Source organism: Bombina bombina, chromosome 12, assembly GCF_027579735.1.
Source record: "Bombina bombina isolate aBomBom1 chromosome 12, aBomBom1.pri, whole genome shotgun sequence".
Lineage (NCBI taxonomy): Eukaryota > Metazoa > Chordata > Amphibia > Anura > Bombinatoridae > Bombina > Bombina bombina.
In genome coordinates, this window is record NC_069510.1 from 64,341,154 (window position 1) to 64,367,739 (window position 26,586).

Consider the following 26,586-nt stretch of genomic DNA (forward strand, 5'->3'; position numbering starts at 1 on the left):
AGAAAAAAGTCAGTGCTACGCAGCAAAACCTACCCGTGAAGGTCTGAATGCCGTCAGGAGAGCAATGTATGGGACACCCTCTGACTTCAGTGTGCTCAGGACCTGTCCAATCACCTCATCTGCAAGAGAAAACAAACCGTTCACATAATGTTTTTCAACAAGCTTTTTAAATGGACATTAAACTCAAAATATAATGATTTATTAAATATACATAGTTTATAAAAAACAAAGTAATTTCATTAGTTATATTTCCACTGTCCTATAGAGGCTGGAGTGTATACAGCAGGATACAGAATTATGACCCGGCAACATGCAACACAGCGATTGCGTACATGTATATTGATCCCTGACTTTTCAAAGAGAATGTTCCTAATGACTGGAAGACGATGTATTTTTTTATTTTTTTTTAGGGAGACTACATACATACAGAGAGAAGCGCACTCACAGAAACAAACCAACTCATTAGCATTGTTAGCCTGTTCTATGGCGATTTAGCACCTGGGTGCAACTTCTTTTTAGCCCAGTAATGCTTTTCACAGAGTAGTATATCAGTCTGATTCCGCCTATTACAGTCAGTCCAGCGCCTGAAATACCAGGCAATTCCTCTCTGAACAAGGAACACGGCAACCCCAGACGATTGTTTCAGCCTTCATTGGGCCCCATCAGTGAGGTGTAGTCATATTTCTCTAAGCACACTGAGCAAGGAGTCTGGTTGCCCCTTTTTCCCTTAGAAAGAGTACTCACAGGAACGATCAACATGCTCAATAACATTGTTGAAGAAAAATAGAGGGGCGCCTTATGTGCAGGATCATCAAAAAAAATAAATATATATATATATATAAGTAGAATACAAAGTGAGCCAAATGGGTACTCACATATTAGTAGAGCACACCAATGTGCTAGTAGGTGCAGGCTGTAGAATTATCGGGTGTAACAGCTCACCCCCAGCTAGGATTTCCTGCGTGCTGCAGTGAATATATAAAGCATAGAGAGAATGCACTAAATGTGCAGAGCAATCAAAATATGACTATATGAAATTAGAAGATGCCAAATGGGTACTTACATACTGTCCAAGCACACCAATGTGCTGGTAGAAGCAGGCTGGCAGATTTCAAATGGGTGTGTCAGCTCACACATATATACAGTTGATTTACGTTGTCATATCACATACATTATAGTATTAGTTTTGATGAGAACATTGAATAAACAGCACTGGTTCACCTATTGCTATTTTACAAATACCGCTCAGGACTGAGAGAATCTCGGTTGCGGTACAGTTTTGGAACAACAGTGAGCGTGCAGATGGGGATCTTAATTGTGACAACCCACTATAAGGCTTAAATCTCAGTTGCGGCACAGATTTCGGTTGTGACACAAACTTTAGTTGTGACAGACAGTCCATTATAGGGTCCAGCAACTTGATCAGCGATCAAGGGGTTGAGTGTAAATCTATCATTGTTACATTTAACCGATAGTACACACGAACCAATTAAAAGATAACATGAAGGGGTAAATCATCCTATAGGTGCTAGGATTAAGTGGGTGGTTACAAAAAAACGGACATACCTTCGTTATGATAGGTCTTACATATTTGCCCTCATCAGTGAAGATCTACATTGGCTAAGCAAGTGATCAAATGCAGACTGCATATGCCTAATCAGAAGTAGTCTATAAACAATCTGATATATGACGTTTTTGTGCAAAAGAGAACGGGAGAATCAACTGATCACACACAGAACGATATAAAAGATGAATTTGGCACAACAATATACCATAAGAAAGGATGGAGGGACTTATTTTAATTCAATTTTTTTTGAAGTGTGTTTTTGTGAGACAATATTATATCATATTAACCGGTGATTTATATAAAAATCACTAATGACGATGTTGATAAAATGTAACAGACTGAAATGTATTTCCTTCCTTTTTCTGTTTGAAATATATAGATGAAGTGAGGTGTACATTCAATCTTTTATTTTTAATTCTTATGCTACCCTCTTGATGGAAAAGGTTCTGGGTTGTGTATTGTGATTGCCACTTCATATATATTTGGATAGTGCAATATAGTGCACATAGTGCAGAATTATATAACATTATTTAGGTGCTATAGCCATAAAAGCATTTTTTCCTTTTATATTTTGCTAAAATACGGCGCTTTTACAGACCCGCTCTCTGCTGAGCGGGTCTGTAATATTCAGTCAGCGCATCGGGCCAGCTGTATAGTCACAGCCCGGCCCGACCGCGCCATAGCACTAAGTGCAGCTCGCTCCTGTCACAGGAGCGAGCTGCACTTAGTCTTATGGCGCGGTCGGGCCGGGCTGTGACTATACAGCTGGCCCGATGCGCTGACTGAATATTACAGACCCGCTCAGCAGAGAGCGGGTCTGTAAAAGCGCCGTATTTTAGCAAAATATAAAAGGAAAAAATGCTTTTATGGCTATAGCACCTAAATAATGTTATATAATTCTGCACTATGTGCAGAATTATATAACATTATTTTTAAGGTTTACTGTCCCTTTAAGGCTTGAACAAGGTTCATTTGCGTTAGGTAGGAGCTATATAAGGCAGATGTATTGGTAAGGTAAACATTATGCCTGAGGAAACGGCCCTAAAGATGAGAAACGCGTTGCATGTATAGGGGGATATTTGAATACCCTCTTTTTCACTCTTTGTACTTTGTTTTTAAATCTTTTTTTAATAAATACCATTTTTTATATACAAAACAACTTTGAGTGGAAATACCTTACCTACCTGCCTGTGTTAATTGATTTTGGAACACACTTACCAATCCTCCCCTACACCTGGATCCTGTTCCTTGGGAAAATCCTTGGAGGTGAGCCGACACACCCATTAGAAATCTGCCAGCCTGCTTCTACCAGCACATTGGTGTGCTTGGACAGTATGCGAGTACCCATTTGGCATCTTCTAAATTGATATAGTCATATTTTGTTTGATCTGCACATTTAGTGCATTCTCTCTATGCTTTATATATTCACTGCAGCACACAGGAAATCCTAGCTGGGGGTGAGCTCTTATACCCGATAATTCTACAGCCTGCACCTACTAGCACATTGGTGTGCTCTACTAATATGTGAGTACCCATTTGGCTCATTTTGTATTATACTCATATATATATTTGATGATCCTGCACATGAGGTGCCCCTATTTTTTTTCATATTCTGCAGTTGTAACCCGGTTAAGTCGGTGAGGAGAAGGCAGCCATTTATATTTACCTATATCCAAAGAGGATTCTCCTATACCTTAGAAGTGCATATTGCTAAATCTGGGACTATTCTCTGGACTCTTATTTTGTATGTACAAAACTACTATAGTTATGATTATATATCACATTGTATAACGGACTTGATATATTGTTAATTGATAATAATTAACATTACAGTAACTTTTTAGCCCCCCCTTTGTATTACATTATCAATAACATTGTTAGCCTCTTCTATGGCGATTTACCATAGAAGCCCAGTAATGCTTTTCACAGAGTATAACTTTGATATATATATATATATATAACATAATTTATGCAAGAACTTACCTGATAAATTCATTTCTTTCATATTAGCAAGAGTCCATGAGCTAGTGACGTATGGGATATACATTCCTACCAGGAGGGGCAAAGTTTCCCAAACCTTAAAATGCCTATAAATACACCCCTCACCACACCCACAATTCAGTTTAACGAATAGCCAAGAAGTGGGGTGATAAGAAAGGAGCGAAAGCATCAAAAAATAAGGAATTGGAATAATTGTGCTTTATACAAAAAAATCATAACCACCACAAAAAGGGTGGGCCTCATGGACTCTTGCTAATATGAAAGAAATGAATTTATCAGGTAAGTTCTTACATAAATTATGTTTTCTTTCATGTAATTAGCAAGAGTCCATGAGCTAGTGACGTATGGGATAGCAGATACCCAAGATGTGGAACTTCCACGCAAGAGTCACTAGAGAGGGAGGGATAAAATAAAGACAGCCAATTCCGCTGAAAAATTAATCCACTACCCAAATCAAAGAGTTTCAATTTTGATAATGAAAAAAACTGAAATATAAGCAGAAGAATCAAACTGAGACAGCTGCCTGAAGTACTATTCTACCAAAACTGCTTCTAAAGAAGAGAAAACATCAAAATGGTAGAATTTAGTAAAAGTATGCAAAGAAGACCAAGTCATTGCTTTGCAAATCTGATCAACAGAAACTTCATTCTTAAAAGTCCAGGAAGTAGAAACTGACCTAGTAGAATGAGCCGTAAACCTCAGAGGCGGGGATTAACCCGACTCCAAATAAGCATGATGAATCAAAAGCTTTAACCAAGATGCCAAAGAAAAGGCAGAAGCCTTCTGACCTTTCCTAAAACCAGAAAAGATAACAAATAGACTAGAAGTCTGTCTGAAAACTGAGTAGCTTCAACATAATATTTCAAAACTCTTACCACATCCAAAGAATGTAAGAATCTTACCAAAGAATTCTTAGGATTAGGACACAAGGAAGGGACAATAATTCCTCCACTAATGATGTTAGAATTCACAACTTTAGGTAAAAATTGAAATGAGGACAGCAAAAACCACCTTATCCTGATGAAAAATCAGAAAAAGGAGATTCACAAGAAAGAACAGATAATTCAAAAAACTGTTCTAGCTGAAGAGATGTCTAAAAAGAACAATACTTTCCATGAAAGTAATTAATGTCCAAAGAAAGCATATGCTCAAATAGAAGAGTCTGAAAAGCCTTCAGAACCAAAATAAGACTCCAAGGAGGAGACATTGGCTTAAATGACAGGCTTGATACGAACCAAAGCCTGAACAAAACAATGAATATCAGAAAGATTTAGCAATTTTTACTGTGAAACAGCACAGAAAAGCAGAGATTTGTCCTTTCAAGGAACATGCAGACAAAACCTTATGAAGAAACTATAAAATCCTAGGAATTCTAAAAGAATGCCAAGAGAATTCATAAGAAGAGCATCATGAGATGTAAATCTTCCAAACTCGATAATAAATCCTACTAGACACAGATTTACGAGCCTGCAACATAGTAATAAACACTGAGTCAGAGAAACTTCTATGACTAAGTACCAAGCGTTAAATTTTCATACCATCAAATTAATAGTTTGAATTCCTGATGAAAAAAACGAATGTTAAGATATAAGGTCTGGCCTTAATGGAAGTAACCAAGATTGGCAACTGGACATCCAAACAAGAACCATATACCAAAACCTGTGTGGCCATGCTGGAGCCACCAGCCACACCAAAGATTGGTCTCTGATGATTTAGAAAATCACTCTAAAAAGAAGAACCAGAGATGAAAAAATATAGGCAGATTTGATAATTCCAAGGAAGTGTTAATGCATACACTACTTCCGCCTGAAGATCCCAGAACCTGAATAGGCCCCTGGGAAGTTCCTTGTCTAGATGAGATGCCATCAGATCTATTTCTGGAAGCCCTCACATCTGAAAAATTGAAAAACATATCCGGGTAAAAAGACCATTCTCCCGGATGTAAAGCTTGATTAACAGATATAATCCGCTTCCCAATTGTCTATACCTAGGGAAAAAAACACAGAAATTAGATAGGAGCTGGATTTAGTCCAAGCAAATATCCGAGATACTTCTGTCACAGCCTTAAGACTGATAGTCCCACCCTGATGATTGACATACGCCACAGTTGTGACATTGTCTGTCTGAAAAAAACGTCTCTTCTTCAAAAAGAAACCAAACTGAAGAACTCTGAGAATACACGGAGTTCCAAAATATCAAATGGTAATCTCGCCTCCTGAGATTTCCAAACCCCTTGTGCTGACAAAGATCCTCAGACAGCCTCCCAACCTAAAAGACTTGCATCTGTAAAGATCATGGACCAGGTTGAAAGAACCGAAGAGACCTGTAGAACTAAATGATGGCGATCTTAACCACCGAATCAAAGATAGTTAAACATTAGGATTCAAAGATATAAAAATTGAAATCCTAGAATCCCTGCACCATTATTCAGCATAAAAAAACTGGAAAGGTTTCCTATGAAATGAGCAAAGGGAATCGAATCAAAATGCTGCAGCCATGAAACCTAAAACTTCCATGCATATATAGCAACTTGAAGGAAATAATAGAGACTGAAGGTTCCGACAAACGGAACCCAATAAACTTGTCACTTGTCTGTTAGAGACAAAAACATTGACACAAACTATCTGGAAACCTAAAAAAGGTGACCCTTGTGTGAGAAATCAAGGAGCTTTTGATTAAAAGATCCTCTAACCATGTCTTGAAGAAACAACAAAGTTGAATCGTATGAGATTCCACAGAACGAAAAAGACTGAGCCAGTACCACGATACCGTCCAAAAAAGGAACACTGAGAACCTTGAAAAGATTCTTAGAGCTGTCGCTAGACCAGAAGGAAAAGCAACAAATTGGTAATGCTTGTCAAAAAAAGAGAATCTCAGAAAATAAAAATAATCTGAATGAAAACAGAAAATGAAGATATGCATCTATTGTATCTATTGAAAACAAATAATGCCATCACTGACCAAAAAGGCAGAATAGACCATATAAACACCATTCTAAAAGATGGTACATTTATATGACAATTCAAAAAGATTTTCTATCTTTGGAATAATGAATAGTCTTGAATAAAACCCCAAAACCCAGTTCCTAAAATGAAACTGGAAAAAATACCCCAGAAAACTCCAGGTCTGATACAAACTTCAGGAAAGTGATAGTCTTACTGGAATAGCTGGAATATGATAGAGAAAAAAGACTTCTCACAGACGGTTTTACTCTGAAACTTATTCTGTACCTAAAGATAAGAAGTTTGGACCGAATAGAACCAAACAAATTTCAAAAAAGTCTTAACCTGCCCCTTACCAGCCAAGCTGGAATAAGAATCACACCTACATGCAAATTCAGGAGCTGACTTTAAACTTTTAAAAGGCTGAATTGAATGAAGAACAAAAAACTTCCAATTATAAACATGTTACTCAGGGAAGAATTCAGGATTCCATTCCTTAGTAAGAACAGAAAACTAATATAAGCTTGAAGTTTTAGTCTTAGAACTCAATCTTGAAGCCCAGAGTAACAGTTGAATAATTGAATCCAATTATGAACCAAATAATTGAATATCTTGGAAAAAAAGAAATATGGATTTTAGAAATCAAATAGCATTCCAAGATTGAAATCACAAAGTTCTTCTAGCTAAAATAGCTAAAGACATAGATTAAACCTCATTTGCGAAATATTTTAATAAAATGACAACACAAATGAAATTATTAGCATGTTAATCAAGTTAAAGGATCAGACAACACACTGGACCTGCATAATCAACAAATGCAAGATAACAAGACAATGCAATAGCACTTAGTCTGAACTTCAAATGAATAGAAGATTTTGTCCTTTTAACAATGCTAAAACAAATCATAATCCGATACTTGATCTTAAAGTATCCAACCAGAAAGATGCAGCAATTGCAACATCAGCCAAATAAATTACAGGTCTAAGAAAAGTACCTGAAAATAATTTTCCTTAAATAAGATACGACCATCTGAAGGAAAAAAATAAATAAATACTATTTGCTATAAGAATAATAGTATATTTAGCAGGAGTAGAGATAGCCCCATAAACTTGGGGAATCCTTCCTCAAAACTGAAAACTAACTGCCGGCAAAGAATACAATTTAAAAACCTTAAAGAAGGACTAAAAGAAAATTCTCAGCCTATTCCATTCCCTAGTATCAGGAACTGGAAAAAACCCTCTGAAGAAACCACAGAAGATAAACAAGCAGAATTTAAATGTTAGCTAGTCTTTAAAATCAAAAGAACTAGATATTTCAATATCCAAAATAATCAACACCTTTTGAACAAGGAACAAATGTACTCTATTAAAGAATAAAAAAGTAGATTTGTTAGTGTCAATATCTGATGAAGAAAAATTCTGAATGAGAAAAAAGCACCATCAGAGAAGGATAATTCATTAGGTTGTTGGTCATTTGAAACTTCATCAACTAAAAGAAGTTTGAAAAAGACCTAGAAATTTTATTAGAAGGCGGGACGTCAGACAAAGCCTTTAAAATAGAATCAGAAAAATATTCTTATAAAATTTCTAAGTATATCTTGTACATAAGATATAAAAAGAATAGCAATATATAAAGCATAAATACTAATGGATTCTGTATGTAAAAGTTTATCATGATAACTTATTACAAACCATAGCTAAAGAAAAACATTCATAACATTAAAATAAATGAACTTAGCTTTGGTAGGACTGATATCAGTCAACAGGAATCCCTCAGCATCTCTTGAAACAGGAACAGTGTTTTGAATATCTTGCAATGTGTAATAGAAAAAAAACAAAACAAACAACATATAAAGCAAAATTATCAAATTCCTTAAATGACAGTTTCAGGAATGGGAAAAATGCAAAATAAACAAGCCTCTAGCAACCAGAAGCAATAAAAAAGTGAGACTGAAATAATGTGAGAAAAAAGTGGAACAGGTATGACGCCCACATTTCTGGCGCCAAGTATGACGCCCACATTATTGACGCTAAGTACAACGCCCATATTTTTTGGCGCCAAGTATGACCCACATCCTCTGACGTCGAAACCGACGCCCACATTTTTGGCGCAAAAAAACGTCTGAATACACATGCGTCAAAAAAATGACGTAACTACAAACAACTTCCGGCGTCAACTACGACGCCAGAAATGTCAAAATTTTGCGCCAAAAAAGTTTGCGCCACCGCAATAAAATGAAGCATTTTCTGCCCCCGCGAGCCTAACAGCCCGCAGAGAAAAATAGTCAATTGAAAATTTTCAAGGTAAGAAAAAAATATTTATTCATATGCATTATCCCAAATAATGAAACTGACAGTCTGAATGAAGGAATACTGATTATCCTGAATCATGGCAAATATAAAAGTTTAAAGACATATATTTAGAACTTTACATATAAAGTGCCCAACCATAGCTTAGAGTGTCACAAAAAATAAGACTTACTTACCCCAGGACACTCATCTACATATAGTAGATAGCCAAACCAGTACTGAAACGAGAATCAGTAGAGGTAATGGTATATAAGAGTATATCGTCGATCTGAAAAGGGAGGTAGGAGAAGAAATCTCTACGACCGATAACAGAGAACCTATGAAATAGATCCCCTAGAGGAAGACCATTGTATTCAAATAGGCAATACTCTCTTCACATCCCTCTGACATTCACTGCACTCTGAGAGGAAAACCGGGCTTCAGCCTGCTGCGAAGCGCATATCAACGTAGAATCTAGCACAAACTTACTTCACCACCTCCATGGGAGGCAAAGTTTGTAAAACTGAATTTTGGGTGTGGTGAGGGGTGTATTTATAGGCATTTTAAGGTTTGGGAAACTTTGCCCCTCCTGGTAGGAATGTATATCCCATACGTCACTAGCTCATGGACTCTTGCTAATTACATGAAAAAAATAAATAATATATATATATATATATATATATATATATATATATATATATATATATATATATATATATATATATATTACCACTGTGATTACCTTGTATCTAAGCCTCTGCAGACTGCCCCCTTATCTCAGTTCTTTTGACAGACTTGCACTTAAGCAATGTAATGTATATGGCACACATGAACTAGCGCTGTTTAGCTGTGAAAAAACAGCAGGCAAAAACCTCTGCAGGTGTTAATTGCAAAACAGCCATTTTTCCCTTTAGTTTTAACAATGCAAGACATCATTGGTTTTGTTTAGTCATTAGGTAGTGGGCAGGACTGATATTTACATATGTATTTAATATACATATACATGATATTCCGCATAGCTAATGTAATCTTTAGAAACCGTGAGAAATCCGCACTGCAACATAGAGAAATTGCTTCTAACAAACCTCTTATTTCAATCTCTTGTTTTATTTCATACTCCGTTTTGGGATTGTAAAGTATTGTCGTCTTTAAGAATGAACTTTCTCTCTGCAATCACGTCATCGTTTACCTTAGACACTGTACAAAGGGATTTAATTTCGGCTATAGTTCCACACTTTTTTGCCTGCTCTATTTGTCTTAAAAGGATACTAAACCCAAGTTTATTATTTCATGATTTAGATAGAGCATTCAAATTTTAAGTAACTTTCTAATTTACTCCTATTATCATTTTTTCTTTGTTCTCTTGCTATCTTTATTTGAAAAAGCAGGAATCTAAGCTAAGGAGCCTGCCCATTTTTGGTTCAGCACCCTGGATAGCACTTGCTGATTGGTGGGTACATTTAGCCACTAATCAGCAAGCGCAACCCAGATGCTGAACCAAAAATGGGACGTCTCCTAAGCTTACATTATTGCTTTTCAAATAAAGATAGCAAGTGGACGAAGAAAATTGATAATAGGGGATTAGAAAGTTGCTTAAAATTGCATGCTCTATCTGAATCATGAAAGAAAAAAAAAAGGTTTAGTGTCCCTCTAATGTCTCCTTTTGTGAGTCATAAGTTTTGGTAACTATTCATCAGAAGTTAAACAATAGTTTGCATAGTGTAAATGCTGTGCCAATTATTGTATAGCTCTCTATTGTATAACACTTTATGGCGACAATAATTCATGAATGGCAACTATGTAAACATGGCCTATATGTATCAATCCTGCACACCGCTGATGAGCCAGTCAGTCAGGAGTGTTAAACAAATTAAAATGTGCCTTTAAAGGGACAGTCAACACCAGAATTTTTGTTGTTTAAAAAGATAGATAATCCCTTTATTACCCATTCCCCAGTTTTGCAAAACCAACACTGTTATATTACTACAACCTGTCTATCAAGACCAGGGCAGGCCATGGACTCATCGTGTCAAAAAAGAAATACATTTATCAGGTAAGCATAAATTTTCTTTTCTTTTTAATGACATGATGAGTCCACGGATCATTTTAATTACTATTTGGAATCAATACCCAAGCTAGAGTACACAGATTATACGGGAGGGACAAGACAGGGAACCTAAATGGAAGGCACCACTGCTTGAAGAACCTTTCTCCCAAAAGCGGCCTCAGCCGAGGCAAAAGTGTCAAATTTGTAGAATTTTGAAAAAGTGTGAAGAGAAGACCAAGTTGCAGCCTTGCAAATCTGTTCCACAGAAGCTTCATTTTTGAAAGCCCATGAGGAAGCAACAGCCTTCGTGGAATGAGCTGTAACTCTCTCTGGAGGCTGCTGTCCAGCAGTCTCATATGCAAAACGAATGATACTCTTCAGCCAAAAGGAAAGAGAAGTAGCCGTAGCTTTCTGACCCTTACATTTTCCAGAGAAAACCACAAATAAGGCAGAAGACTGACGAAATTCCTTAGTCGCCTGCAGGTAAAACTTAAAGGCACGAACCACGTCCAAATTGTGCAAAAGCCTTTCCTTCTGAGAGGTAGGATTAGGACACAATGAAGGAACAACAATCTCCTGATTAATGTTCCAATCAGAAACAACTTTAGGAAGAAATCCTAATTTAGTACGTAAAACTACCTTATCTAAATGAAAAATAGGGAATGGAGACTCATACTGCAAAGCCAAGAGCTCTGACACTCTGCGAGCAGAAGAAATAGCAACAAGGAATAACACTTTCCAAGATAACAACTTAATATCTAAGGAATGCATAGGCTCAAACTGAGCCCCTTGAAGAACTTTGAGAACTAAATTAAGACTACACCGAGAAGTAACTGGCTTGAACACAGGCCTGATCCTGACCAAGGCCTGACAAAAAGACTGTACATCTGGAACATCTGCCAGACGCTTGTGTAGCATGATAGATAGGGCAGAGATCTGACCCTTTAAAGGAACTTGTCGATAATCCTTTCTCCAAACCCTCTTGGAGAAAGGACAAAATTCTAGGAATCCTAACTCTACTCCATGAGTAGCCCTTAGATTTGCACCAATATAGATATTTACGCCATATCTTATGGTAAATCCTTCTAGTTACAGGCTTATGAGCCTGAATCATTGTCTCTATGACCGATTCTGAAAAGCCCCGCTTGGATAAGATTAAGCGGTCAATCTCCAAGCAGTCAGCTTCAGAGAAAGTATATTTGGGTGAAAGAAGGGTCCTTGAATTAGAAGGTCCTTCCTCAACGGTAGTCTCCACGGTGGCAGAGGCGACATGTCCACCAGATCTGCATACCAAATCCTGCGAGGCCAAGCCGGTGCAATGAGGATCACCAAGGCGCTCTCCTGCTTGACTTGAGCAATGACCCGAGGGAGAAGAGCAAACGGAGGAAATATTTATGCTAGATTGAAGGTCCAAGGAACCGCCAGGGCATCTATCAGTTCCGCCTGGGGGTCCCTGGACCTTGACCCGTACCTCAGGAGCTTGGCATTCTGTCGAGATGCCATGAAATCTAATTCCGGCTGACCCCACTTAAGAATCAAGCTGGAGAACACTTCCGGATGGAGTTCCCACTCCCCCGGATGAAAGGTCTGCCTGCTCAGGAAGTCCGCCTCCCAGTTGTCCACCCCTGGGATGTGGATCGCCGACAGACAGCAAGAATGGGCCTCCGCCCACTGAATTATTTTGGTTACCTCTCTCATCGCTAAGGAACTTCTCGTTCCTCCCTGATGATTGATGTAAGCCACTGAAGTTATGTTTTTCGACTGGAACCTGATAAACTGGACCGAGGCTAATTAGGGACAGGCCAGGAGCGCATTGAAGATCGCTCTCAGCTCCAGAATGTTTATGGGGAGAACAGACTCTGACTGAGTCCAAGTTCCCTGAGCCTTTAGGGAGCCCCACACTGCTCCCCATCCTAGAAGGCTGGCGTCTGTTGTCACAATCATCCAGGATGGTCTGCGAAAGCAGGTCCCCTGAGAAAGATGATCCCGAGACAACCACCATTGAAGAGAATCCCTTGTCTCCTGCTCCAGAAGTATTCGTGGAGACAAATCCGCATAATCTCTGTTCCACTGCCTGAGCATGTCTAACTGTAGAGGTCTGAGGTGGAACTGAGCAAACGGGATGATGTACATTGCTGCCACCATCAGCTCGATTACCTACATCCACTGATGGCCGAGGAGTGGACTAAAGAGCTAGACAAGAATCGAAAATCTTTGATTTCCTGACTTCTGTCAGAAAAATCTTCATAGATATGGAATCTATTATTGTTCCTAAGAAAGATAACCTTGTGTTTGGGACTAAGGAGCTCTTTCCTAGATTTATCTTCAAACCGTGAGATCGCAGGAAGGACAACAAAGTTTCTGTGTGTGATCTTGCTTGTTGAAGGGATGGCTCCTGGATCAGGATGTCGTCTAGATATGGCGCCACTGCAATGCTCCGTAAGCGAATCACCGCCAAAAGCGAACCCAGAACCTTTGAAAAAATTCTGGGAGCTGTGGCAAGACCGAAGGGAAGAGCAATGAATTGGAAGTGTTTGTCCTGAAAAGCAAACCTCAGAAACTTGTGATGATCCTTGTAAATGGGAACATGTAGGTACGCGTCCTTTAAATCCACAGTTGTCATGAATTGACCCTCTTGGACCAAAGGGAGAATGGAACGAATAGTTTCCATCTTGAAGGACGGTACTCTGAGGAATTTGTTTAGACTCTTGAGATCTAAAATCGGTTTGAAGGATCCCTCTTTTTTGGGGATCACGAACAGATTGGAATAAAAACCTAGTCCCCGTTCCTGGTTCGGAGCAGGAACTATCACTCCCATGTCGAAGAGGTCTCTTACACAACGTAAGAACGCATCTCTTTTTGTCTGGTCTACAGATAATCTTGAAAGCAGAAACGTGCCTCTGGGAGGAAATTTTTTTTACTTTATTTTGTATCCCTGGGACACTATGTCTACTGCCCAGGGATCCGGAACATCTCGAGCCCAAGCCTGAGCGAAGAAGGAAAGTCTGCCCCCTACAAGATCCGGTCCCGGATCGGGGGCATGCCCTTCATGCTGTCTTAGATTCAATAGCAGGCTTCTTGGATTGTTTTCCCTTATTCCAAGATTGATTGGGTCTCCATGCAGGCTTAGACTGTTCCTGCTTGGAAAAGGAAGAGGAAGAATTTCCCTTGAAATTTTGAAAGGAACGAAAATTACTTTGATGTCCCTTTTGTTTGTTTCTCTTATCCTGCGGGAGAAGATGACCCTTGCCTCCCGTAATTTCAGAAATTATCTCTGTCAAGCCCGGTTCAAACAAGGTCTTCCCCTTGTAAGGGATCGCTAAAAGCTTGCCGCACTGGTGACAGTAGCAATGCACACAGCTGGTTGCCACTGCAAACCCTGGTGTACATACATCTTTTTGAGCAACCCCTCTAGTTTCTTATCCATAGGATCTTTAAACGCACAACTAACCTCTATAGGAATAGTAGTTCTTTTGGCTAGAGTGGAAACTGCTCCTTGACAGCGTCGGCTATGGGAAACATCTTCTCAAATATAGGAAATGGAGAAAAAGGGATACCCGGTCTCTCCCACTCCTTAGTAATAATCTCAGAAGCTCGGTCTGGAACCGGAACAAACATCTATTGAGGTAGGAACCTCAAAATATTTGTTAAGCCTACTGGATTTTTTAGGGTTAATAACGACCGTAGAGTTGTTGTCATCTAAAGTAGCTAAAACCTCCTTAAGTAGTAGACAGAGGTGAGAATGACTGGCTTGGGAGGGAAGGGAGGTGATATTTAACAGCTTTGCTGTGGTGCTCTTTGCCGCCTCCTCTCGATGATCCATGGACTCATCGTGTCATTAAAAAGAAATAAACTTTCATGATTCAGATAGGGCATGTCATTTTAAACAATTTTGCCAATTTACTTTTATCACCAATTGTGCTTTGTTCTCTTGCTATTCTTAGTTGAAAGCTAAACCTAGGAGGTTCATATGCTTAATTTTTAAGCCCTTGAAGGCTGCCTCTTCTCTCAGGGCATTTTGACAGTTTTTCACCACTAGAGGGTGTTAGTTCATGTGTATCATATAGATAACACTGTGCTCAAGCACGTGTAGTTCAGGTGAGCCAGCTCTGATGGGCTAAAATGCAAGTCTGTCAAAAGAACTGAAATAAGGAGGCAGTTTGCAGAGGCTTGGATACAAGGTAATAACAGAGGTAAAAAGTGTATTTATATAACTGTGTTGGTTATGCAAAACTAGGGAATGGGTAATAAAGGGATTATCTATCTATTTAAACAATAAAAATTCTGGTGTAGACTGTCCCTTTAAGTTTAAACATCTGTTCTGGCCTGTGACCATTAGCTTTATTCTTCATATGTAGAACCTGCACAACTCTCAAGAATTAATTTAAATACGCACTTCTATTGGGCCAGTGTCATCAGAACCTTGGGCCCATCTATAGGTGCTGCTCTACCTATATGGTGACTCGAGACAGGGTACTAGAGCACTGAAAAATGTTTTATACAATAATATCATAAGACTGAAGATATGGGTAATAAGGCACCAAAGCTTCATACAAATTAACTAATTCTGAGTTAACTTACCATTGGTTCTTAGAACATCCTTAGCGGCCACCAAACCGGAGCTAAAAAAAGAAAAACGAAAAAAAAAATAGTTTTCCAAATTCCTTATATTACATTAGCAAAGACCTAAATTACACTGTGCACAAGCCAAAGGATATAAAATGTCCCAGAATTACATTTTCTTAACCTCAGTGTTTTTCTGGTCTCACAAAGTAAGCACATACAAAAGAAAATTAGAACACAGTGCAAAACTATAAACGTCCCTCTTAAAGGGATGAATCAGACAGAGTATGTCATTTTAAGACACATAAAATCACTTCTATTCTAAAATGTGCTTTGTTCCTTTGGTATCCATTGTTTAAGTAGAATACGCACATATCCTACACTAGTGGAAGCTGCCGATAATTGGTGCTTGCACACATTTGTCTCTTGTGATTGGCTAACTACATGTGTTCAGCTAGCTGCCAATAGTGCAATGCTGTTCTTTCAGCTAAGGATAACAAAAGAATGAAGCAAATTTGAACGTTATTTAAAATTGTATCTTCTATCCGAATCATGAATTTTATTTTTGAGGTTTCCTGTCCCTTTAATTGTAACTAAAAAATATCACACCCGTCGTTCTGTGCAGCCAGCTTTAAGTATTGAAAAGTGTGTTACAGATGGTTCAAATAACCTCAGGAATGCCACTCAGCAAGAATACTTCTTTATAAAATAACCTATTAAAAAACGCGTACAATAAAATCAAGGTGACATATCACAAGTCGGATAACAGTGCTACAAAAGTGAAACGTCCAAGACCCCATGTACACTGTTGCTATGAGTTCCATTCGAGGCTTGTTGTGAAGTTCAAACACCTGTATAAGTCCCGCCTCAATCTGTGACTTCACAGATTGAGGCGAGACTAATACGGTTGTTTTTTTATACTTCATTAAACTTTACAATGACGCTTCTTTTTTAAAATACTTACCTTTTCTTTATGGAAAGCAGACTCGCAATTCTCTGCCTGCAGCTCCTGCTGTATTTAGCAAATCTATGACGAATCCGTCTTCCTCCAATCGTTGTGTTGTCCCACGTCCTGGACGCCAAAGGGGGCATGCAATGATTGGAGGAAGCCGGATTCGTCATCGATCTGCTAAATACAGCAGGAGCTGCGGGTGGAGGATTGCCAGTCTGCTTTCCATAAAGAAAAGGTATTTTTAAAAAGAAGCGTCATTGTAAAGTTTAACGAATTAGAGCCGTGTACTCCGCTATTGTGAAGTATAAAAAAAAAAAATGTATTAGTCCCGCCTCAATCTGTGAAGTCACAGATTGAGGCGGGACTTATACAGTTGTTTGAACGTCACAACAAGCCTCGAATGGAACTCATTGTAAAGTTTAATCAAAGAATATTTTTAGATAACGGGCACTTATTCATTAAACTTTACAATCACTTTAAGGAAAACCTGGCAGCAAATATCTTGACTGTCTGCCATTCTTATTATTGCCTGCTTGTAACACCCAAACCTAAACATATGCCCCAACTCTACAAATGTGATAATTACTTGCTAGCATAGGGCAACCGAACAATAAGCAGAGATGGGATGCTGGCATTCAGTCGCAGCTCCAGAAGGGTTGACTGGTCCACGTGCAAGGGGTTGCCACCCAGCTTTTCTTTCAAGTAGGTGGGCAGAACGTTGGCAGCGTACCAATCCACTGCAGGCAGCACCAGGGAAGAAGGAGAAGACTCCATGATGCTCTGCAATGATATAAACATTTCGTTATGGAATCGCTATTTCTCAGAAAGTTTGCACGTATGGTTGGGATATAGTAATTCTCTTTATAGTAAATGCACATAAAAAACATAATTTATGCTTACCTGATAAATTCCTTTCTTCTGTAGTGTGATCAGTCCACGGGTCATCATTACTTGTGGGATATTAACTGCTCCCCTACAGGAAGTGCAAGAGGATTCACCCAGCAGAGTTGCTATATAGCTCCTCCCCTCTACGTCACCTCCAGTCATTCGACCAAGGACCAACGAGAAAGGAGAAGCCAAGGGTGTAGTGGTGACTGGAGTATAATTTAAAAAATATTTACCTGCCTTAAAAAACAGGGCGGGCCGTGGACTGATCACACTACAGAAGAAAGGAATTTATCAGGTAAGCATAAATTATGTTTTCTTCTGTTAAGTGTGATCAGTCCACGGGTCATCATTACTTGTGGGATACCAATACCAAAGCAAAAGTACACGGATGACGGGAGGGATAGGCAGGCTCTTTATACAGAAGGAACCACTGCCTGAAGAACCTTTCTCCCAAAAATAGCCTCCGAGGAAGCAAAAGTGTCAAATTTGTAAAATTTGGAAAAAGTATGAAGCGAAGACCAAGTTGCAGCCTTGCAAATCTGTTCAACAGAGGCCTCATTCTTAAAGGCCCAAGTGGAAGCCACAGCTCTAGTGGAATGAGCTGTAATTCTTTCAGGAGGCTGCTGTCCAGCAGTCTCATAAGCTAAACGAATTATGCTACGAAGCCAAAAAGAGAGAGAGGTAGCAGAAGCTTTTTGACCTCTCCTCTGACCAGAGTAAACGACAAACAGGGAAGACGTTTGTCGAAAATCTTTAGTTGCCTGTAACTAAAATTTAAGGGCACGAACTACATCCAGATTGTGCAAAAGACGTTCCTTCCTCGAAGAAGGATTTGGGCACAAGGATGGAACAACAATCTCCTGATTGATATTCCTGTTAGTGATTACCTTAGGTAAGAACCCAGGCTTAGTACGCAGAACTACCTTATCCGAGTGAAAAATCAAATAAGGAGAATCACAATGTAAGGCTGATAACTCAGAGACTCTTCGAGCCGAGGAAATAGCCATTAAAAATAGAACTTTCCAAGATAACAACTTTATATCAATGGAATGAAGGGGTTCAAACGGAACACCCTGTAAAACGTTAAGAACAAGGTTTAAACTCCATGGTGGAGCCACAGCTTTAAACACAGGTTTAATCCTGGCCAAAGCCTGACCAAAAGCCTGAACGTCTGGAACTTCTGACAGACGCTTGTGTAACAGAATGGACAGAGCTGAGATCTGTCCCTTTAAGGAACTAGCGGATAACCCCTTTTCTAAACCTTCTTGTAGAAAAGACAATATCCTAGGAATCCTAACCTTACTCCAAGAGTAACCTTTGGATTCGCACCAATATAGGTATTTACGCCATATTTTATGGTAAATCTTTCTGGTAACAGGCTTCCTAGCCTGTATTAAGGTATCAATAACGGACTCAGAAAAACCACGCTTTGATAAGATCAAGCGTTCAATTTCCAAGCAGTCAGCTTCAGAGAAGTTAGATTTTGATGTTTGAAAGGACCCTGAATCAGAAGGTCCTGTTTCAGAGGTAACGACCAAGGTGGACAGAATGACATGTCCACCAGATCTGTATACCAAGTCCTGCGTGGCCATGCAGGCGCTATTAGAATCACTGATGCTTTCTCCTGTTTGATTCTGGCAATCAATCGAGGAAGCATCGGGAAAGGTGGAAACACATAAGCCATCCTGAAGGTCCATGGTGCTGTCAAGGCATCTATCAGGACCGCTCCCGGATCCCTGGATCTGGACCCGTAGCGCGGAAGCTTGGCGTTCTGTCGAGACGCCATGAGATCTATCTCTGGTTTGCCCCAACGTCGAAGTATTTGGGCAAAGACCTCTGGATGAAGTTCCCACTCCCCCGGATGAAAAGTCTGACGACTTAAGAAATCCGCCTCCCAGTTCTCCACTCCCGGGATGTGGATTGCAGACAGGTGGCAAGAGTGAGACTCTGCCCAGCGAATTATCTTCGATACTTCCATCATTGCTAGGGAGCTTCTTGTCCCTCCCTGATGGTTGATATAAGCTACAGTCGTGATGTTGTCCGACTGGAACCTGATGAACCCCCGAGTTGCTAACTGGGGCCAAGCCAGAAGAGCATTGAGGACTGCTCTCAATTCCAGAATGTTTATTGGAAGAAGACTCTCCTCCTGATTCCATAGTCCCTGAGCCTTCAGAGAATTCCAGACAGCGCCCCAACCTAGTAGGCTGGCGTCTGTTGTTACAATTGACCAGTCTGGCCTGCTGAATGGCATTCCCCTGGACAGATGTGGCCGATAAAGCCACCATAGAAGAGAATTTCTGGTCTCTTGAATGGAATGAAGGACACGGCATGCATTTTGAAGTTTTGTTAACCTGTCAGGTAAATCTTCATTTCTACAGAATCTATCAGAGTCCCCAGGAAGGGAACTCTTGTGAGTGGAAAGAGAGAACTTTTCTCTTCGTTCACTTTCCATCCATGCGACCTTAGAAATGCCAGTACTATCTCTGTATGAGATTTGGCAGTTTGAAAGCTTGAAGCTTGTATCAGTATGTCGTCTAAGTACGGAGCTACTGAAATTCCTCGCGGTCTTAGTACCGCCAGAAGAGTGCCCAGAACCTTTGTGAAGATTCTTGGAGCCGTAGCCAGTCCGAATGGAAGAGCTACAAACTGGTAATACCTGTCTAAAAAGGCAAACCTTAGATACCGGTAATGACTTCTGTGAATCGGTATGTGAAGGTAAGCATCCTTTAAATCCACTGTGGTCAAGTACTGACCCTCTTGGATCATGGGCAAAATTGTTCGAATAGTTTCCATCTTGAACGATGGAACTCTTAGGAATTTGTTTAGGATCTTTAAATCCAAGATTGGCCTGAAGGTTCCCTCTTTTTTGGGAACTACAAACAGATTTGAGTAAAACCCTTGTCCTTGTTCCAACCGCGGAACTGGATGGATCACTCCCATTAATAAAAGATCTTGTACGCAGCGTAGAAACGCTTCCTTCTTTGTTAGGTTTGTTGACAACCTTGACAGATGAAATCTCCCTCTTGGGGGAGAGGATTTGAAGTCCAGAAGGTATCCCTGAGATATGATCTCTAACGCCCAGGGATCCTGAACATCTCTTGCCCAAGCCTGGGCGAAGAGGGAAAGTCTGCCCCCCACTAGATCCGGTCCCGGATCGGGGGCCCTCAATTCATGCTGTCTTAGGGGCAGCAGCAGGTTTTCTGGCCTGTTTGCCCCTGTTCCAGGACTGGTTAGGTTTCCAGCCTTGTCTGTAGCGAGCAACAGCTCCTTCCTGTTTTGGTGCAGAGGAAGTTGATGCTGCTCCTGCTTTGAAATTACAAAAGGAACGAAAATTGGACTGTCTAGCCTTGGCTTTGGCCTTGTCCTGAGGCAGGGCATGACCTTTACCTCCTGTAATGTCATCAATAATCTCTTTCAAGCCGGGCCCGAATAAGGTCTGCCCTTTGAAAGGAATATTAAGCAATTTAGATTTAGACGTAACATCAGCTGACCAGGATTTTAGCCACAGAGCTCTGCGTGCCTGAATGGCGAATCCTGAATTTTTAGCCGCAAGTTTAGTTAAATGTACTACGGCATCTGAAATAAATGAATTAGCTAACTTAAGGAATTTAAGTTTGTGTGTGATGTCATCTAGTGTGGATGATTGAAGTGTCTCTTCCAGAGACTCAAACCAAAATGCTGCTGCAGCCGTGACAGGCGCAATACATGCAAGAGGTTGCAATATAAACCCTTGTTGAACAAACATTTTCTTAAGGTAACCCTCTAATTTTTTATCCATTGGATCTGAAAAAGCACAGCTATCCTCCACTGGGATAGTGGTACGCTTAGCTAAAGTAGAAACTGCTCCCTCCACCTTAGGGACCATTTGCCATAAGTCCCGTGTGGCGGCGTCTATTGGAAACATTTTTCTGAATATAGGAGGGGGTGAGAAAGGCACACCGGGTCTATCCCACTCCTTAGTAACAATGTCAGTAAGTCTCTTAGGTATAGGAAAAACGTCAGTACTCGTCGGTACCCGCAAAATATTTATCCAACCTACACATTTTTTCTGGGATTGCAACTGTGTTACAATCATTCAGAGCCGCTAATACCTCCCCTAGTAACACACGGAGGTTCTCAAGCTTAAATTTAAAATTTGAAATGTCTGAGTCCAGTTTATTTGGATCAGAACCATCACCCACAGAATGAAGCTCTCCGTCTTCACGTTCTGGAAACTGTGACGCAGTATCAGACATGGCCCTTGCATTATCAGCGCACTCTGTTCTCATCCCAGAGTGATCACGTTTACCTCTTAGTTCTGGTAGTTTAGCCAAAACTTCAGTCATAACAGTAGCCATATCTTGTAATGTGATTTGTAATGGCCGCCCAGATGCACTCGGCGCTACAATATCACGCACCTCCTGAGCGGGAGATGCAGGTACTGACACGTGAGGCGAGTTAGTCGGCATAACTCTCCCCTCGTTGTTTGGTGAAATATGTTCAATTTGTACAGATTGACTATTTTTTAAAGTAGCATCAATACATTTAGTACATAAATTTCTATTGGGCTCCACTTTGGCATTAACACATATAGCACAGAGATATTCCTCTGAATCAGACATGTTTAACACACTAGCAAATAAACAGCAACTTGGAAATACTTTTCAAAGTAATTTACAAATAATATGAAAACGAACTGTGCCTTTAAGAAGCACAGAAAAATATTATAACAGATAAAATAATTAAGTTATAGCATCAATCTTTGTCAGAATATACAGTTTTAGCAAAGGATTGTTCCCCTCAGCAAATGATAACTAACCCAGGCAGCAGAAAAAAAATACACAAATAAACGTTTTTTATATCACAGTCAATACAATCAGCACAGCTCTGCTGTAATGATTACTTCCCTCAAAAAAGACTCTTGAGATCCCTGAACTCTGTAGAGATGAACCGGATCATGCAGGAAGAAAATGAACCTCTGACTGAGTTTTTCTGATGCATAGTAAAAGCGCCAAAAATGGCCCCTCCCCCACACACATAACAGTGAGAGGGATCAGTGAACTGCTCTAATTTAAATCAAAACTATTGCCAAGTGGAAAAAAAGTGCCCAAAACATTTTTTCACCCAGTACCTCAGAGAAAAAAAACGTTTTTACATGCCAGCAAAAAAACGTTTTACCTCAATAATTAATTGTCATTTAAAACCTATTGCAAGTCCCTGCAAAATAGGTTAAGTCTATGTATACAGTTTAAAAGCCAGAGAAGTACCATTTCCCAGAAAACTGAAGTGTAAAATATACACACATGACAGCCTGATATCAGCTACATCTACTGCATTCAAGGCTGAGTTTACATTATAACGGTATGGCAGGATTTTCTCATCAATTCCATGTCAGAAAATAATAAACTGCTACATACCTCTTTGCAGATTAATCTGCCTGCTGTCCCCTGATCTGAAGTTTACCTCTCCTCAGATGGCCGAGAAACAGCAATATGATCTTAACTACTCCGGCTAAAATCATAGAAAAACTCAGGTAGATTCTTCTTCAAATTCTACCAGAGAAGGAATAACACACTCCGGTGCTATTATAAAATAACAAACTTTTGATTGAAGATATAAAAACTAAATATATCACCATAGTCCTCTCACACATCCTATCTAGTCGTTGGGTGCAAGAGAATGACTGGAGGTGACGTAGAGGGGAGGAGCTATATAGCAACTCTGCTGGGTGAATCCTCTTGCACTTCCTGTAGGGGAGCAGTTAATATCCCACAAGTAATGATGACCCGTGGACTGATCACACTTAACAGAAGAAACAAACAATTTTTAATAACTGGTAAATCAATTTCCTATATAGTGATAGTAAACTCTCCCCTTTGTATAAACAGATGCGGAATGCTAGTGATATTTTAGATGGCGTTTAATTCATCAGCTGTAATGAAGATGCACTATAAAAAAAAAAAACTTACTTTTTAATGTAGCGCTGAAATTCAAATTCCCTGTGCTCCGGCCACCTACCTCATAACTAATTTTGTTTTGTGAAATAGCGATTTGAACTCCAATTGATGCTCTAGTCACACCAAAAAAAACAAAATGATGAGTTCAAACCGTTAGCTTACAAAATAAATTAGTTTGGAAGTGTAAATTTCAGCGCTAAATTAAAGCTACATTAAAGTGAAGGTAAAGTTTCACCTATTTGTATACACTATTGTATTAATCATAGTTTAAATAAATAAATTGCTAACTTTTTTCCCCCCAATACATTATCTATTTATATAACAAACTTGTTTTATTTTTCTCTTCCGTTACGATCCTGACTCCTCCTAACAGACACTTCCTTATTTTAGAGATAGTGAAGTATAGAGCGGTCCCACCCGCTCTATACTTGTCTACAAACTGCGTTCACGAGGATCTAATTCACCTGCGCATGCGCATAGCGGCGACTACTTTCAGAAATCAGTGCTTAAATAAGTGTAATAACATGGTAATATCATTGTTACTTACTTTCAATCAATTTTAAATAAAATGTGGTGCCCGTCAGGATTAGTGCCGTATGAAGAAACACATGTATTATGTCGGCTATTCAATAATATAAATAGGCATGCGCGAAACGGGAGCGCGCTTGTCTTGCAAGCCAAGAAAATATTTCTGAACGCATGCGCTGATCATCTAGGAGTCGGATGACGTAGATTGACGGCCGCCTAACGGCCAGAATTTCAATAGGCTGCTACAAAAACGTGACCTGACATAAAAAATAAATAATAAAGGACGGGTTGAATTTACAAAGCGAAAAAAAGTAAGTATAAACAGCGAAAACTCAGTTTATACTAAGAATTTAAAAAAGTGATGAATGAAACTACTATTCAATTAGGGTAACAATTATAATTAGATATTTAAATAAAGTCAACTTTACCTTCACTTTAAACTTTCATGATTTGGATGGAGCATGTCATTTTAAACAACCTTTCAATTTATTTCTATTATCAAATTTGTTTTTTCTTTTCTCTTGAAATACTTTGTTGAAGAGTAAACCTAGGTGCGCTCATAGGGCTTCAGGAGCGTGCACGTGTCTTTATAGCAGCAGTATTTGTAACTTCTTTTTTTTTTTACATTTTTAAAAACAATGTTGCAAACACTACTTCCATAGACTGCTAAAGACATTTGCACTTCCCTAAAGTCCTATGAGCCCACCTAGGTTTACTCTTCAACAAATAATACCAAGAGAACAAAGCAAATTTAATATAAAAGTACATTGGAAAGTGGTTTAAAATTACATGCTCTATCTAGACCACTGGTTTTTAAACCTGTCCTAAGTCCTCCCTAACAGGCCACATTTTGAGGATATTGGAACTAGAGAACAGAAGAAACAATCAGCTGGTTAGTTAACATGGTTAGTATACCTGTGATCATCCAAGGTAATCCAGAAAACCTGGACTGTTGGGGAGGCCCGAGGACAGGTTTGAATTCCAGTGATCTAGACCAGCCCTTCTTAAACTGTGGGTCGCGACCCCATATGGGGTCATGTAACCCTAATGTGAGGGTCACGGGGCCACCTGATCCAACCATCTACCGTATTCTCCTCCAGCCTCCCGTGCTTCCTGTCAGTGAGGCGTACTCTAGTGAGATCCTGGCGGTCGTGTTTGTGTGTGTGCCGGGTCCGCAGCAGGGCTAACGCTTTTTTCTTTTTCTTAGTGCACCCCCATTTCAGCGCGTCTCACTTCTCAGCTCCTCCCTGCTAGTCCCTGCATGCGGTGTTGGAGATGTGCAGTGGAGGTGAGTGGTCCAGTTCTTATTTTGCGCTGTATTTTATGTATATTGCGCGCAGCTCCAGGGCTCATTGCATTTATGTAAATGTCAATGCAAGATATGCAACGGAATTAGTAATTTTGTTGGCTAATTTGTTGAAAACTTTAATGGTACCCATAAGTTTATTTCTTCAATTGCCGCAGAGGAGCCTGGAGGTAAATTGAGGTTTTGCTCAATAGAATAATAATATATAACTTGTTTTCCAAGTTCATAGAACATTTTTTCTCTAACCTCTACATGAAAAGCAGTTCATTTTTAAATTAGGCAAAAATATAAAATCTTATGCATCAGGCAATTATAATTCTGAGTGTACAATTAGATTGTTTGAGGTTTGTTTTAATGCTATTTAATAAAAGTGACCTGGATATTCTCCATATCATATGTGCAAAGTTAGCTTTCTGGAGGATGACATTTTTTAAACATACGAAGAGAGAAGCGCTCTACCAGGAACGAACAACTAACTCATCAGCTAATTCTATGGCGATTTACCACCCAGGAGCAGCCTCTTTTAGACCAGTTGTGCTTTTCACAGAGAAAAACTTTCCTGAAGTATATCAGTCTGATCTCGCCAAGTAAGTTCAGTCCAGCCCCGAAATACCAGGCAATTCTCCTCTGAACAAGGAAAATGACAACCCCAGACGATCGTTTCGGCCTCATCAGTGAGGTGCAGCCACATTCCTCTAAGCACACTAGTCAAGGAGTCCACGTCTGGTTTCCCCCATCATCCATAGGGAGACTTCCCCAGGGTCATATTAATTTGCATACAAAGAGAGAAGCGCTAGGAACGAACAACAGCTCATCAGCTAGTTCTATGGCGATTTACCACCCAGGAGCAGCCTCTTTTAGACCAGTGTGGTTTTCACAGAGGAAATTTAATCATGACAGATACAAATAAAATGATACATATTGCAGAGCAGACCCTATTGTCAGCACCAACGTTACTCATTCGCAAGAACACTAAAGATTCTACTAATATGATGCTTTGAGAACATTTGACATTCATTTCTGTATGTATCCGCACACATTTAGCTTTGTTGCTTATTTTAACTTGTAAGTCTAATATAACCATGCAGTGTGTTAACTTCAGGGCTTGCAAATAATTTATTAACAGTAAAATGTTAGATTTATATACCTATTTTATATACCCGGGGTCACGAAAAAAAAAATCCTTGCACAAAAAGGGGTCGCGAGTGGAAAAAGTTGAAGAAGCCCTTACTAGACCATGAAAGTTTAATTTTGACTTTACTGTACTTTTAAAAAAGGAAAAAACCTGAGAGCTACTGAAATCCTATTGGCTGTTCAAATAAGCCAATAGGATTTCAGTAGCTCTAATCCTATTGGCTGATTTGAAAATGTCAGCCACCTTGCATTCAAACTTCAGTTTATGGCGGTGACCGTATGAAGAGGATCCTCCATGCTGGATGTCCGCACCACCGGCAAAGAAGCTCCGCGTCTCCACAGCTCTGCAACACCGGGATGAAGAAGATGGCCCCGCGAAGGATGAAGATGGCCCCGCGAAGGATGAAGATGGATGTCCAGACTTCAGGAACCGT

General features: G+C 39.6%; 1 protein-coding gene across 1 annotated transcript in view; it reads right to left on the reverse strand.

Moving 5' to 3' along the window:
* ATP6AP1 (ATPase H+ transporting accessory protein 1) overlaps nt 1-26,586 on the reverse strand; it is a 101,148-nt gene that overhangs the window by 44,384 nt on the left and 30,178 nt on the right. The window contains exons 4-6 of the mRNA XM_053695777.1: nt 16,947-17,140; nt 15,427-15,467; nt 34-119 (exon numbers count right to left, since the gene is read on the reverse strand). Coding sequence (XP_053551752.1) covers nt 34-119; nt 15,427-15,467; nt 16,947-17,140 — 321 coding nt within the window. The remainder of the gene's footprint in view (nt 1-33; nt 120-15,426; nt 15,468-16,946; nt 17,141-26,586) is intronic.